The following is a 17146-nucleotide window of genomic DNA, read 5'->3' on the forward strand; positions in this document are numbered from 1 at the left end:
TCTACTGCTAATGCTCTTCCAGAATGCATTTCTAGCTAAAATCCGCTCTGATCTAAATTATACAAATTTTCGAGTCCAATCCTAGGTATACACGATTTAGCGTCATCGATAAATACTTCAGCTTTAGTCGTAAGTTCTGCACTACTGCAAATACTAGCGTTTTTCTTGTTATGAACTTATTTATTTTTCTAGAAACTATTCTGTGTGCTTGCTTAAATTTGAGTAACCAATGTTTAGAAGCTTTGAATCTAATATCATCAAAACCAATTTCTTTTTACGAGTAGCTTGTAAGGCCCATCGAATTATATCTTCATAATGGATAATTGAACCCCTGTCGAGAGCTGCTTTACAATTATACAGGATATACAGACAAATTTGTGCTACTTTTTCTCTGTACGTGCTACCTTTATTAATTGAATGAGTCCAACGACGTAGCTGACTAATACATGATACTTTTTTGAATATGTTTTGCACTGTTTTGAAACTCAAATTTTGCTTCGTTTTGCTACTTCTTCAAAAATCTACAGCTCTTTTTTTGTATTCAAAATTTAGTTCTTCATTATCTGCTGTACATTGATTTGTTGGTGCTATATCCGGATCAGGAAAATAATGTTGCACTTCATCTTCAATTATTTCCGCATTATGGTTTTTATACTCTTCTTGAAAATCCAAAGAGTCATCAGTAATCATTTCTAGATCGTTGAAATCATGTGTTGCATCTATTAAAATTTCTTTTATTTTTTCGGCCAACTCTGTTTCATGATAATTCGTGACACTATCTGGTATGTTTAACTCTTGAAAGTATGCTAATAATAAGTTTAGAACGTTTAACGGATTAATTTTCATTTGTCAATCTGAAATAAAAACAAGCGGTAAAATTTATACAAGCTGTGTTTTTGCCATATAACAGGCGCCAAAAATGGTAGTTTTTATTTACATGTTATACTCGTAAAAAAACTCTTTGAGTTTGTTAAAAAACTTTATTACATACATGTGCCATGGTTACATACATGTTGACAATATCTTTTTGCCCTGCCTTCACCGAAAGTATACTGTTATATGCATGTAAATCGGGCGGAAAATAGCACTTTGTCGATCAATGGCGGAGGAATGAGCCCTTGAGCGGAAAATAAACTTAAGGGCGAAAAAGTGCAGAAAAAAAAAAAATTATAAATTCTTTTTCGTTACAATAAATTTTCGAAACAAAACAGTATATTTTCTATTTTAGACGAGCCTCTTGAGCGGTATAGAGTTTAATTCGAAGAAGCAAAAAATACAAAAGTTTCTTTATTCATTTTATATGAAACGTAATAATTACTGAAAAGATGTTTAAAAAGTGAATAAAATACTTACGTATTTTAAAAATAATCACTTTTAAACTAATTATTTTTTACTTTTAAAATTTATAGAAACTTTTTTTATTCACTTTGAAATTGAATAATGTAAATCTATATAAAATCACTAAAGAAAATTTTCTACAACTGTATGATACCACTGAGAAACAAAAAGACGTACCAATCGTACTTTCCGGCATCGAACTAGAATACCCACAAAACTCACTCAATGCCGAAAAAATAACATAGGCAGCTGAGGTAAACACTCGATGAAAACAATCTAAAAAAAGGAATATATTGATTCGCACATATTGTCAACAACTTTTATTAGTAAAAGACATTTATCTGTGGAATTATCATTGAATGTATGATAACATTCATTAAACTAATGAATGTATATACAATTCCGTTTCAATAACAACGTGTACTTTAATTGCAAATGAAGTTCGAGTATTAATATTCTTTTATGTATTTTTACCAATAACAAAAATTGTCATAGTAATATAATGATAATAATAATAATAAATGCGGGTGCTCTATTGTGTAGATCACACCCACAATAGAGAAACGCTAACTTCCGGAGTCCACGTCGCGCCCGCTGGAAACGTCAATATCACGTCGATGCTCTCTGCAGCAGCGCTTTAATAGAGACGGCTAACGGAAGCACTGGCTACAGCCGCCAATAGTGGTAGGCAGTAAGGCTGTACACAACCACTCATCACACAAAACCTACACATCTGATTGACTGTCCGAAAATTCTTTGGAAGCATGAATGAAGGGTCCTATAAACGGGTATTGCCAACGAATGAGATGGAACCCTATAAACGGGTATTTTTTTCCAAGCGTGTTATAAATGAGGGGGCTCTATAAACGGGCATCTCCCGAATGGATGTGAAACCAGAGAAATGATGGATTAGTCGCTCAGACACAAAACAGGACTTTATCAGACGGTGGCGAAAGCAATCACAAGAGAATTTACCCTAGATTGTAGATAAAACCAGTCTTGCACTCCTGGGCCGCCAGTAGTTGGAGGGGTTCGGACCCAGCTTAGCTAGCATGGGAGGCTCGCCCTACACAATGGTAAAGCGCCTAATAAGCGCCAAATCTCGCTCTCTGTAGTAATGCCGATTGGCGATCGGAAGGGCCCTTGCTGTAGTGAGGGGGGGGGGGGGAGAAATCGAGGCCACCGGACTCTAGGCACGCTCGGCCAGGGGGTCTACTCAGGAAAGATTGCAGAACCCACTATACCTGGTAATTAGTTCTGACCACTAACACATAAAATTAATAGTAGAATGAAGGAGATGAAAATGAGAAGAAAGGTAAAGAAAATTTTGCAGGTACTAGAGTGCCACCTGCGCCCACCGACTCAGGAGAGTCACTGGGGCTGCCCAGCTCCCCCTTTACACCAGTAGGAAACCTGGCTGGTGGACGGGTAATTGCGACAGGAAAAAGGACAGGGTCGACGTCACCAGAATCCTGGGACGCTGCGGAGAGTAAGATGCGAGAGCAACTGCTCACCATACACAGCGTTCTAAGACAAATGACGGAGAAGACGAACGTCCAAAGAAACGTGAGTCGCGTGATTACGAACGGTATGGCTGATATATATGAGGCTGTAAAAGTTTGTATGTATGAACTGAAGCGAATGCGACAGATCAGACAGAAGACGAACGTAACAGAAAGACGAGCGAATGTAATGGAGGAAACTTCAGGACATAAAAGGCCACGGCTAAAACAGACCCCAGACCAAGTAGATGACGAAAGACGGAGAATGCTCCTAGACGTTGCTGCCACACAGCAAACGCCGGGGGTTAATGCCGGAAACCGACAGACACCTGGCGAGGGGGACACCACGCACACCACTCAACAGACTTCTTCGGAGGATGTTGAGATGAGAGCGGAGGTGTCAGTGGACTGGGCCACCGTCGTAAAAAAGAAAAAGAAAAGGAAGAAGAAAAAGACCGACAACGAGACGGTACAAAAGACGACAGACGGACACAGAAGCCGAGGATCGGAGTGTCCCAACCTGAAAACCAAGCGCGGGAGCATTCTGACCAAGCCGGCGGAAGGACAACTGTACGCCGATGTCTTGTGGACTATCAGAGGCATACAAACTTGCCAGAAAAAGGCTAAGACAAGCTATAATGGACAGCAAACGACAATGCTGGACACGACTGACAGACGAGGTGGACTCGGACCCGTGGGGGATGGGTTACAAAATTGTGACCCGGAAACTAGGCGTCCGAGCTCCACCGAAGACAAAAGACGCTAGGACAATGGAAAAGATAGTTGAGGGTCTTCTTCCAACGCATCCTGACAGAATTGATGACACGAACACGAACGAAGAAATGGAATGTCCTTGCTTCACAAGGGAAGAGCTCATACGAGCGACAACCTTGCTGAAGATGAACAAGGCTCCTGGACCAGACGGTATACCGGGTGAACTACTACGGTATGTAGCGACTCGACGGCCCAACATACTCTTGCAGTTGTACTGTGGGTGCCTGACAGCGGGTGTTTTCAGTAAACTCTGGAAGAATGCGAGGTTGGTACTCATTGGCAAAGGTAAGGGAGACCCCGATAAACCGAATTCGTATAGGCCCTTGAGCCTCCTCAACACGACGGGCAAATTATACGAACTGCTACTGAGACCAAGACTGAACGCGGCGGTGTAAGCCGCTGGCGACCTATCGGACCGACATCACGGCTTCCGGAAAGAACGTTCAACGTTAGGAGCAATCACAAACGTGACGCGGGTAGTTGACAGAATGAACGAGATTTGCTACGAAGCCAGACCAATAACGCTCCTAGTAACATTAGATGTAAAGAACGCCTTCAACTCTGCTAGGTGGGTGGATATTCTGAGAGCACTAGACGGCTTTCAGATGCCCGCCTACCTTCTAAGAGTCTTGGAGGATTACTTAAAAGACCGAAGACTGACGTATGAAACGACGGAAGGACGGAAGTACTGGAAAATTACAGCGGGAGTTGCACAAGAAACCATACTGGATCCCGACCTCTGGAACGTACTGTACGACGGACTAATAAAGCTCGACATGCCCCTGGACACGGGTCTGGTCACCTACGCTGACGACATAGCAGCCGTAATAACGGCCCGCGACACACATCTAGCTCAGCTTAAACTGAGCCAGGTGATGAGGCGTTTGGATGGGTGGATGACGGAGCACGGACTGAGTCTGGCTCTTTTTAAGACAGGCTTACTGATACTGACGAGACAGAGAATAGACACGATAATACCGATGACCATAGGAACGGAACGACTGGAGACCAAAAGTGAGGTAAAATACCTGGGGGTGACTCTAGATACGAAACTGAACTTTTGGCCCTACATACGAGACGTGATCACCAGAGCCAGCGAAAGGACCAAGGCCTTGAGTAGGCTGATGGCAAACACGAAAGGACCGAGACCGAGTATACGAAGACTGTTGATGGGCGTAACCCACTCTATCATGCTTTACGGAGCAGAGGTATGGGCTGACTCGTTACGGATGAGGAGACGCGCAAAGACTATGACGAGCGTACAAAGAACGGGAGCGCTAAGAATCGCGTGCGCGTACCGTACAGTCCTGGAAAACTAAACGAGACGATTGATACGGGACTTGAGGCTGTGGCTCGGAAGGAAATTTGGTGATGTAAATTTCTACGTCACTCAGATCTTAACGGGCCACGGGTACTTCCGATGGTACCTTTACAATATGAACAGACTACGAACACCCGACTGTAAGTACTGTGGACACGAACGAGACGACGCGAAACACACGTTTTTCGCGTGTGACCGCTGGACAAGACTTAGACAGGAACTGGAAGAAACGGTCGGCAGCATCACCCCCGATAACATCGTGGCTATGATGCTGTGTGAACCCGAGTGGTGGCGCTTAGTCGCTACCTATACGGAAACTATACTGAGACGTAAGGACGCGGACGGCTGCCTGACAGATGACTCAGCAGGCGAAGTGACATGACGTAAAGAGATACAGAGGAATGACACGAATGGACGAACACAGACAGAACTTTCAGTCAGAAGTAATATCAATATAGTCCCTGGCTGGGGAAAGGACACCAAGGAGATGGCGGTTTAGTGGGTAGGCCTGTTCTTTTTTTTCGGGGATTCCCACATAACCCATCAGTCAGAAAGACTAAGGGGATTCCGCAAAAAGGATTCCGCAACTTCTTGTAAAAAAAAAAAATAATAAGAATAAGCATAATTACAATAACAATAATAACAGTAATACTGATAATAGCAATGTTAATGAAGAATAATAATAATAAAGAGAATAATATTTATTATTGAATTAAGATTTTTTTATAAATTCATCAAATCGTATTAAATAATAAAATTAATTCCAATTTTGAGAGCCAACCCGTTGTAAAAATAAATCAAACACTACTTTTACAACGGGTTGGCTCTCAAAATTGGAATTAATTTTATTTAATGAATGGAGAGTGCTACATATAATATACGTATTAAATAGTATTATTATGGAATTCCAGACTGTAAATATTTTACTATAGATAGAATAATCATTATAAATAATCATTACTAATTTATCTAAAAAACTTTTGACTTACGAAATAATTGTAACAATGAAAAACTCCTAAGTTTGACAACATTAAAATTTATTACAAAACGCAAAAGAGGTTGATAAACTAATTTTATTAACCTATGTTTTTTCATTTGCAAAAAAGTGTGGACTTTTTGAATTTATAAAATTATATAATTATGAAATTTATGAAATACTTTATAATTTATGAAATTACTTTTGAAATTATGCTAATTTATAAAAGCAGAAAAATAAATAATCTTTGATTGAAACATAAAACGAAACGTTATTTGTTACATGCAAAATAATTGAATAAAATATCGGTAATATGTCTATACTAGTGTCTACGGTATAGTATAGGCCTTCGGCCTGTCTGGAAGGTAGGGGTTTGGAGTCGTTTGGTTAAAAAGCACAACCATTTAGCTGATTTGTTGTTTAGGGGTTTAGGGTTTAAGGTTCTTTAGTTCACATGTACAGGCTACAAAGATCACACATTTTTAAACAAGTTTTTATGAAAGTTAAAATTTTTTTTCGACATTTTCGTCCACCACATTGGTTCCGTCATTTTAAATTTTCAAAATCTGATATCAGATTTGTAAAGAGCGATCTCAAAAACCCCCATATACAAACCTTTTACAAAATATTATGGATTGAAGTATACTTATAGTTATTTTGTGTTAGGGGAGTTTTACCCCTCCTTAGGGGTAGTATCTATGAAAAAATCGAAAAACTTAATTTGTTTATTATAGATGTTTACAAATTTTTTCCAATTTTTTTAGTCATTTAAAACTTTTTTATTATATTAAATTTTTTTTTCGATATTTCCGTCCGCCATATTGGTTCCGCCATTTGGAATTTTCAAAATCTGATAACAGATTTGTAATCAGCCACCTAAAAACCTCTATATACAAAATTTCAACGAAATATTATATATTGAATTACATATTTACAGTTATTTTGTGTTAGGGGTGGTTTACCCCCCTTAGGTGTAATATTTATTCAAACACCGAAAGACGTCAACTAAATTTTGTTATTATGGATGTTTAAACATTTTTTCCAATTTTTTTTAGTTGGTTTAAACTTGTCTATTATAAAATTATGCCAAAAAATATGTTTTCAACCCCTGAAAAATAGGGAATGCTACCCTTACTCTTCAAATCACTATAAAATACTTGCTCCTTTTGTGAGAAATAACTTCCAATTTGTTTCACTGAAAACTATTAATTTTAAGCCGAAATATTAAAAAAAAAACGCTTTTTGGGGTTAACTTTAGGAGAGGTTTTTATCCTTTAAAAGTGAAAATTAGCCGATAAAAAAAAAATACGTGTCTCTTATTTTTTTATATTCTACAATGTGTATCAGAATCATCAAAATCGGTGAGTTCAGGTTGGGTACCATTCCTTGTAAGTGTCAGGTTATTCATGTTGGTTGTGCTGGTAAAATGAAAGTCGATGACATCTTGGAAATACTTGAAATATTGTTTGCGAAGGGGATCATGCTTGAATTCTACATTGGAGATGGTGATTGCAAAGTTTCATTGGCAATCCAAAACAAATATCTTTATTGGAAATGAATTAGTAACTAGCAAGAAAGAATGCGTTGGCCATGTGCAGAGGGGAATGGGTACTCGGCTCAGGAATTGGAAAAAAAGTCTTGGAAATCAAAAGTTGTCAGATGGAAAAACTATCGGTGAAAGAGATAGGCTTGCTTTGAAGTTGATTGATCAATTTATAGTTTATTATGGGAATGCTATCCCAGACAAATCTTCGACAACAGTGCAAGAAATGAAAAATTCCATTTGGGCCACGTACTACCATAAGAGTTCCACTGATGGAAACCCAGAGCATCACTTTCGCCCAGTGGGACAAAACAGCTGGTGGGGATATCAAAAAGCCAAGGCTGAATAAAACGAAAAAAGCATCAATCACAAAAAATCACTTCCAAGTGCTGTGATGGATGCCATGGAACCATTGTACGAGGCTTTGACAGACAATGAATTGCTTGAAAGATGTTGCGGAGATTTTACTCAAAATAATAATGAGAGCTTCAACAACTGTATATGGAAACTATTACCAAAAACTTTATTCAATGGACGTCCTGTACTGGAACTTGGGTGGATATGGCTGTGACTTTGTTCAATGATTGCAAAATTGGTCTCCTCAATATAATGGAAGAATTTAAAGCTCGTCCAGGCAAAGCAACACTCAAGTGGGTTTGGGCCAGCAACAATCAAAGACTTTTATACGTAAAAAGAGCACAAGACAGCACAAGAGGTTCGACAAGCTATGAGGAGACTACGTCTTGGACAGAACCTCAAATATGTGTAAATTCGTGTTTTTTGCACTGGAAAAGATTTATAGTGTTTCTTTTGTAATGTTTTTCGTTCTTTCAAATAGGAAACTCAGTTTTTTAGGTCCAATTCCAAAAATTGGCCCAAATCTGGCTCAACTAAAAATTTCAAATGGAAACAACTGTTGCTTATGGCAGATTCGAATTATGGGGGAAATTACACGTTCAAACGTGATATCAAATTTTATCGAAAAAATTTGTATTTTGAGTCCCAAAGTGGCAATAAAAAAACATTTTATTATATATTTTGTTTATTATAAATAATATTTATTTATTTTTTTTAATAATTACATTCATATACATATTAACATATATAAAATACAACTTTCTATTTATCCCGTACATATGTTTGATAGTTTTGAGAATTATTTTATATAATTATAGTATATAATTCTTACAATAATGATACTCTGTAAAAAAATGATTGAAGCACAACTTTTTTTACACCAACTACAAATTATTATTGCAATGTTATCTTCGTAGGTACATACAGGTTCTTCTTTTATGGCAAAGCAAAATTCAACAGGATTATCAAATTTTGGAGGTCTATCAATATAACCACTTTTGAACCATGCATACTTAAAAGTATTATGATATCTCGGAGAAGATAACTGATTATGTACGAGGGATTGCATTTTTATGATAAAATTTCTTTCGTGTAAATTGATATTGTATGGCATTGAAATAATAAAATCAGATAGCTTTCTTACAAAATTCTTCCAGAATCGAAAACCATAAACATCCAAAGGCTAAATTTTACCTGTAGTGCCAGGCGGTATTGTCATTACCATTAAACTTACTTGTTCCGATACAACTTCTTGTACGGTATTAATACATTGCCCACTCCAAGAGTCTAAAAGTAAGACCGATGAATTCCCAGTATTTTTTAAAAATACTTCTTGCATCCACGTCTGAAGCAGTTGCTTAGAAAGCTTTCCAGATGTAGAAGCTCGTATTAATACATTTTCTGGTGTAAATAATGTCTGTCTAACTCGAGGCCCAAAGTCTCCACTTGCTTTTTTCAATACTAAAAATAAAGGTGAAAGCAAATTACCCTCTGCTGATATAACAGGTTAAATAGTGTAGCTGTTTGTTAAGGAAGACAGTGATTGTGCTATGCTTTGAATTTCTTTCAGTCCAATATAATTTAATGTTCTACCACTGTGAATCTCAAAATTAAATCCGCTCTGATCAGAATTATATACATTGCTTGCACCGTATCTTGTAAGCAATTGTTTAATTTCAACTCTAAAAGTTTCACATTGATTTTCAATTTCATCAATATTTTTCAATGAATCTGTTGTAACAAATTTAGTGATTTTTCGAGATACTATATTATGTTTTTTTTTAATTGCCAGATCCACCAATTCGATGCTTTGAACAAAGGCATAGCTATTTCAGCTTTTTTTGTAAAGCCCATCTTTTCAAATCAATATCATGTACAGTCATCTTCGATATCATAGCTTCATTAAAATTATTAAAAACATATTCTGATATCTTGAATAATTTATCATATCTACTGCCTCCTGCTTCAACTTGCTGTTTCCATCGTCGTAATTGTCGCTCGCTAGTTACTTGTTTGTATTTGTGCTTTACAGTATTAAATGAATAAGGCTTACCTTTTCCACTCAATCAAAACTTTACTGCTTCTTCTTTATATTTAAAGTCAATTTTGTCTTGCTCACATGGATTATTTAATTCTTCTAGAAAATCCTCAGATTCTTCGTTTTCCATGTACTCAATAGCTTCTGAATAAATTTCATTTTCATCGCAAAAATACAATATCGTTTCTTCTTGAACATCAACATCAGAATTTTCTGCATGCTGTCTTATTATTTTCTCCAGTATGTTGTGCAATTGCATTTCTTCGTCCCTGATTAAAAACTTTGGTTCGCCATTATTGCTCCGATCAAATGTCATTGAAAGTAAGGTTGTTACAACTTTTGCATCAACAGGCATTTTTTAAATATATATAGTATCCAATATGTACAAATAGTGAAAAGTCTGATTTGAAAAGTCACGCAATCAAATTCTGAGCACAGAATTTTCGATAATAGTAAAACTAATTCTTTTCAAGTAGTCTTAATAATTTTATGAACAATCTTTTATATGAATTGTATATCTAAATGCATTGGCACTTACTGAATATTGTAACGAGTAGGCTCGTTAAGGGGTAGATGAGCGGAATTTGAAATAGCGCGCCATGCGCAAAAGACCCGCGCAGCGAGAAAGAGAGAGAGAGATAGCTACGACACGCGGGCTCGGGAGAGTACATGTGAGACCGGCAAGGGGGTAGCACGCGGATGAAGATCCATTGTCCTGTTATTCTGTTCTTGTTATAATTTTGGTGTGTGAAGTAATTGAGTGAGGTGGAACAGTTATCGCGAAGAGAGAGTGTCATAATTGAGGCGAGTGTTCTGCGGCAACCATCGTATCAGAGCGACCGGATTGGAAGATATCATCCGAGCGAGGGGACCCGGCTCATCGCCCACAGTACACGAAAAACCGATCGTAGTTCTCCCGGCTTCAGCAATCCTGGGCGACGACCCTCGCGAAATCAGGCTCGGACTACAAGACGAAGCTGTCTGCAGCAGCATTCGTCCGCGTGAGTTCACCTAGGTATAATAATATTTGCGTGCGGAAGACTGCGCAGGCTACGTGCCGCCCGAAGTTATATCACCTGTCTCTCTCTCACGCGTATGTTTAAGTAGACCGTGCGCCTCGAATCTCTCGGTCATTGCGGAATGCGCGTTAGTTTGTAAATAAATAACGAATAAAACCCGCTGTGATTGTACTAAGTAAGGCGGCGAATTTATTCGATTACACCAAATCTTTCTCTACGTTCCCTTCTCCTTCGTAACGTTTTCTGAGAACCTGCAACCGTCGCTCTTCTTCGTTGTCCCGTGCTTTCGCGCTCGTTTTCAGGTTGCACTATCGGCACGGAGCTAGCCAAAAGGAAGGTAACAACAGCGACATAGATATTTTGTTAACAGACAGTGATTCGCTTACGAAGAAAATAACTCCCGTTACAATATATACAGGTGTTATGTGATACAAGTACAATTTTAAACTAAACTCGACCTTTCATAAAACGTGTTTTTATATTTTTCCTTATGAGCAAAATAAAATAATATTATAAAGATAACAAAAACCGAACAACATTGTCAAAAATATCCAGTGGTTAACTATTGCGGCACTGCTTCCGCATATTAGTATCAATATGATTAATCAATCGCGGTTTCCGCATTTGCAGTGGTCAATAAAAGAATAACAACAAAGTGTCTGCAATATTTTTATTACTATTATTGTTATATATATAATCAATGCTGTCAAAATACAAAATTATTTATTTGGTGATAAGATTTTATATTCATATGCATCAATGTAATACATGGATTATAGGTATACAATACGATGAGGAACATAAGAAAATCAATAACAATTCATAATAATACATCTCCTAATAATAACAGAAATCATAATAAACTGTCAACTGGTTGATAACAGTTTTTTCAGAAAAATTTTTAACTAAAATAAAATTATTTGTTGAGCCAGAAAAACTGTGTAAAAATCATTTTTCAAAAAAAATTGCATAATATTTATAATAAACAATAGAAAAAAATTAAGAAACAAAAACAAGCGAAATTTGTGAAATTCAAAAAGTCAAAAATTCAAAAATAACCCAAAAACCACAGGTTTTTATTTTTGGTGCCACTTTGAGACTCGAAATACAAATTTTTTCGGTAAAATTTGATATCACATTTGAACGTGTAATTTCCCCCATAATTCGAATCTGCCATAAGCAACAGTAGTTTCCATTTGAAATTTTCAAGTTGAGCCAGATTTGGGCCAGCTTTTGGAATTGGACCCAAAAAACTGAGTTTCCCATTTGAAAGAACGAAAAACATTACAAAAGAAACACTGTAAATCTTTTCAAGTGCAAAAAACACGACTTTTACACATATTTGAGGTTATGTAAGATCATAAGATAATTTTTTTCGGTCAAACTAATTAATATATCTTAAAGTTTGAGTCTCCCTTCAAAATGAATTTTGAATCGTTGAGATATCTTTTTCTTTCACCGAGATATGATAATTTGAATTTAGCGTCTCGCCAACTTATGCACTTCAAGCGTATGTAGATAATTATAATTGGCAACCCTGTTTTTACGACCTAAATTACCGTATGGGCCGCTAAAAAAAATACGTGTCTAATATTTTTTGATACTCTAATCGTATGCAAAGTTTAAAGAAAATCGGTGACGGACACCTCCCTGCCTTCCCTTGTAAGTTGATTAGAAAATTATTAATTTTTAGAAAACTCAATTTCCAAATGGACACACAAAATTCAATTTTCAAAGAGACACACAAAACACATTTCAAATTGAATTTACATTATGTCAAATTCAATTTGTATTTAATTGTTTGGAAAAGGATAAAGAAAATACAATGCAAGCTTGGAATATAATTGCCATCACGTGGAAATTGCCTACTACTAAGAGAATCTTGTTGTTCTCTTTGCCAGTCACTCAGAAGCACATGTGATATATGGGTTATTCTTGGCTATTTCGATTGACTTGTAACCCTTAGGTTACGGATTTTTTTCAATTTAGCACAATTGTTGTACATAGGAAAGTAAGATTTCTTCCAAATTTTGATGTCGATACATTTATTATATCAAAAGTTATTAACAATTAAACAAAAATGATAAAAAATTTTCAAACGGCTATATTCTAAAAACTAATAAAGATACCGAAGTCGAATTTTTTCCAAAATACTTATAATACCTTGAACTTTTGGAATAATTACAACAATAAACAATAAAAAATTTTGTCGAAAGTTATTAACTTTTTGTTTAAACAATTGCTAATATTTCAAAAAGTATATTTTTTTTTTGAAAAATTCTTGATCCTGCGTGTTCCTGAGGATTTTTGTTATGGAAATCAATCATAAAATTCAAGGGCCCGACATATCAGAAGGTGTAGCCCTAATTAGAAGAAAACGCCTCAGCGTAAGACCACGAAGACGTAACGTTGCTGTTGCGACGTACACCGAGGCATTTTCTTTTGGTTAGGGCTACACCTTCCGATATGTCGGGCCCTTGAATTTTATGATTGATTTCGATAGCAAAAATCCTCAGGAACACGCAGGAGCAAGAATTTAAAAAAAAACATATACTTATTGAGATATTAGCAATTGTTTAAACAAAAAGTTAATAACTGTTGAAAAAAAATTTTTATTGTTTATTATTGTAATTATTTCAAAATTTTCAGGTATTATAAGTATTTTGAAAAAAATCCGACTTCGATATCTTTATTAGTTTTTACAATATAGCCATTTGAAAATTTTTTATCATTTTTCTTTAATTGTTTAATAACTTTTTATATAATTAATGTATCGACGTCAAAATTTGGGAAAAATCTCACTTTCATGTGTACAACAATTGTGCCAAATTAAAAAAAAAAAATCCGTAACCTAAGGGTTATAAGTCAATCGAAATAGCTAAGAATAACCCGTATGTGTATATTTAAACATTTTGTTATGTTGACTCAAGCAGAAAATATACTATATCATACTACACCTGTGCAGATTCTAAATAAAACATCATCTTTTTTCTTCATACCTCCGGAGGTAAACTGACAGGCGATAGGCATTGCAAAACTATAACTTGGTGACTTTTGTGAAATCAATTACATGCAGTCAAGTATTGTACACTCTGACTGCAATTGTTCGCCTTCGAATGAGCTACGTGCATTTACTTGTTTGATGCATTGTTTGTTGCCCTTGTTTGGTGCCCTTGTTTGATGTATTTAAATTGTATTTATAAGACGCAGGTGCATAATTGTCTTTTCAATAAAGCCCAACAAGTAAACGCACGTAGCTTATTCGAAAGCGAACAATTGCAGTCAGAGTGTACAATACTTGACTACATGTAATTGATTTCACAAAAGTCACCAAGTTATAGTTTTGCAATGCCTATTCGCCTGTCAGTTTACCTCCATAAGAAGGGATGAGGGAAAAAGATTTTATTCAAGGGACTTAAGTCATTATCACAATATTTTTAAATACGTCCAATTATTTAAAATTTATTATCAAGTTATTCAATGTAATACTTCTAAAATTTATAAGCCTCGGTCACATAGGTACATACGGATGCGGATGGATACGGATGCGAATCGCAACTCTAGTAACATCACTAAAAATATCTAGTTCGATTATTTAGTACCAACACTACCGGTAGTGAGCAAAAGTAACTGTTGTTTAAAACTGTAGCGACGAACGTACCACATTTAATGAACGCCTATCTAACCTTTACATTATTGCAGTCTATAAGATGGCAAATGATAGAGAATTGATAGACTTTCAACTACGATTAGTGGAATTAGACCTTAATTTTATGGAAGTACTTGAATATATGAGAAGAAGAAGAAAATATATATAAATGATATGTATTCATCATCCCAAAAACTTTTTTTACATTAGCATACTCATCAATAAGCAATATTCATGAGAATTTGAAAAGTACATTGTAGACCTAACATCTGAACATTAAATGTGGTACGTTTGGCGCTACAGTTTTAAACAACAGTCACTTTTGCTCACTACCGGTAGTGTTGGAACTAAATAATCGAACTAGATATTTTTAGTGATATTATTAGAGTTGCGATTCGCGTCCGTATCCATCCGCATTCCTATGTACCTATGTGACCGGGGCCATATGAGCCCAATCACCCTTGTTTTATGAAATGATATAATTTCTTACTTATGAAATTCCACTATATTTTTTAATTCTTAAAAATCTTTATCTATTTTATGAAATGCCATAAATTTCATTTTTATTAAATCTTTATTTGAAACTTGATATTCTCAAATATAACGCTTGACCAATCTTATTTAAACGAAGAAAATCAAATCTTACAACTGAATTCTTATCGTAGCTCTATTCGTCCACATAAAATCTTTCCCAGATTTGACAACCAAAATATGAAAACAATTTTCTTGTGTTTAATAAATTAATTGCATAGATTTAGATGCAGTTATAATGCATATGATATTTTTATATATAAATCACTATTAAATGATATTCTACATGCTCATCAAACATTCATAAGTAGAAAGTAACTTACAATATTTTTCAGGAGCCATTCATCGCCATTAATGAAAAATCCATTCACTTGATATAAGATAACATGAAATATATTATTATCAACCGAAAAAACATACTATAATATCAAGTTAATTGTGCCTAATAAATATTTTTTTCCTGTATCAATAATTTATATTACCATTTGAATCTAATCGAACATCCTGATTAGAATTTGATGTATTTTAGACAGCATTAAAATTACTATTTGTCATTGAGATAACAAAGCTATCTTGTGCAGTTCTTTGCATATTATCTGTTACTGAAAATTAGAATTTTTATAAATAGTTACCCAGTTTTAGTTCGAATCATTTTTATACTTTCTTACAAAAAAAATAATGATCAAATATAAAAAGGAATATCAGCAGTATTGAATAATGTAATATTGCTTATAGAATAAATGCCTATCCTTTATTAATTATTAAATTGACAAAACAATAATAAAAGTACGTTCATATTTTAGATACAAATGATTTATTGATTAATTTTTTTACCTTCTGAGGTGTCATGTTCCTTATCATCTGATGGCCCAGAACAAGAATTTCGCAATCCTCTAATGTAAGTATCGATACCTGCAGTGCTTATTGAATGTAAGACATTAACGTCAAATTCAGTTAACGTTGCATTCAAGTTTATCATATTCGATGCTGTATCGTTGACACTACTACTACTTTCCATTTCGTTTTAGGTTCCTTTATAAACAAAATAGTTCTATAATCATAACGGTTTTGCAAGAAATATAATTCTTTGCAATAACTTAAACGATTGTTTTTATAATACTTACTGTAATAATTTGTATGATTTTTTTAGAATTCATGCGTGATTGCAAAAGACTATTATTATGGACGCACTACTTGATTATCATCTAGACATCTGTATACTCCATGTTCATTGCTCAATGAAAAGCTGAGGAGAGTTCACTTCTATACATACACAAAAAGTCGTGGTTTTAAAAGAAATCGGCTTCTGACTTCTTTTCTTTTGTGATTCTTGACTTCTTTGTTCTGTTGAAACAAAGAAAGATTCTATTGTCAAAATTAGATTTTTAGTGTCAATTAATTGAGTTTTGAGTATTTCTGCGTATAAGTTTACAGTTATTAGAAAATTCTTGTGTAGCGATGGATCAGCCAGAATTTTATGCGAAAATCAAGTATTTACAAGATAATCAAAAATACGTGACACCTGTCAAGGTTATATTTGAGTTCCAATCAAACCAATCAGATGATTTTAACAAAAATTTAGTATATACTATTCTGTGGGAAAATGATCAAAATAAACCAGTAGAACTGACAATAAAAATCTTAGGTATTGAAACTAAGTCTTTATATATATATATATATATATATATATATATATATATATATATATATATATATATATATATATATAATGTAATATAATTTTCATTATAGAAAAATGTATTATTAATTATCATAAAACTCGAATGACTTTTTCATCTACGTATTCACTTTATTCAATAAAAAGCAAAACCATTTTATAGGGAGAATCCAGCATCTTATATTGAAAATTAATCTTTTAATTTACCATGCAGACAGTAACGAATATCAAAAGAAATTTTTATTACATACATTTCTTATTACATTGAGATGTAAAAAATATATATACTCATTCAACATAAAAGTCTAGAATAGAGTGAATACATGGATGTAGAAGTCATTCGAGTTTTATGATCTTTATATATATTTTTTACATCTCAATGTATTAAGCAATTTATGTAGCAAAAATTTCTTTTAATAT

The 17146-nt window shown here is 34.8% G+C and overlaps 1 protein-coding gene across 2 annotated transcripts in view; it reads right to left on the reverse strand.

The window, feature by feature from the left end:
- LOC131671233 (uncharacterized) overlaps positions 1-17146 on the reverse strand; it is a 623217-nt gene that overhangs the window by 470997 nt on the left and 135074 nt on the right. The window contains exons 3-5 of one of the 2 annotated variants that reach the window (XM_058947500.1): positions 16173-16392; positions 15883-16080; positions 15531-15650 (exon numbers count right to left, since the gene is read on the reverse strand). The exons of the other annotated variant lie outside the window; for it this stretch is intronic. Coding sequence (XP_058803483.1) covers positions 15531-15533 — 3 coding nt within the window. The 5' untranslated portion in view covers positions 15534-15650; positions 15883-16080; positions 16173-16392. The remainder of the gene's footprint in view (positions 1-15530; positions 15651-15882; positions 16081-16172; positions 16393-17146) is intronic. 2 annotated transcript variants of the gene reach the window in all.

Source organism: Phymastichus coffea, unplaced genomic scaffold, assembly GCF_024137745.1.
Source record: "Phymastichus coffea isolate CEN01 unplaced genomic scaffold, Cenicafe_Pcof_1.1 PCOF00121, whole genome shotgun sequence".
Classification (NCBI taxonomy): domain Eukaryota; kingdom Metazoa; phylum Arthropoda; class Insecta; order Hymenoptera; family Eulophidae; genus Phymastichus; species Phymastichus coffea.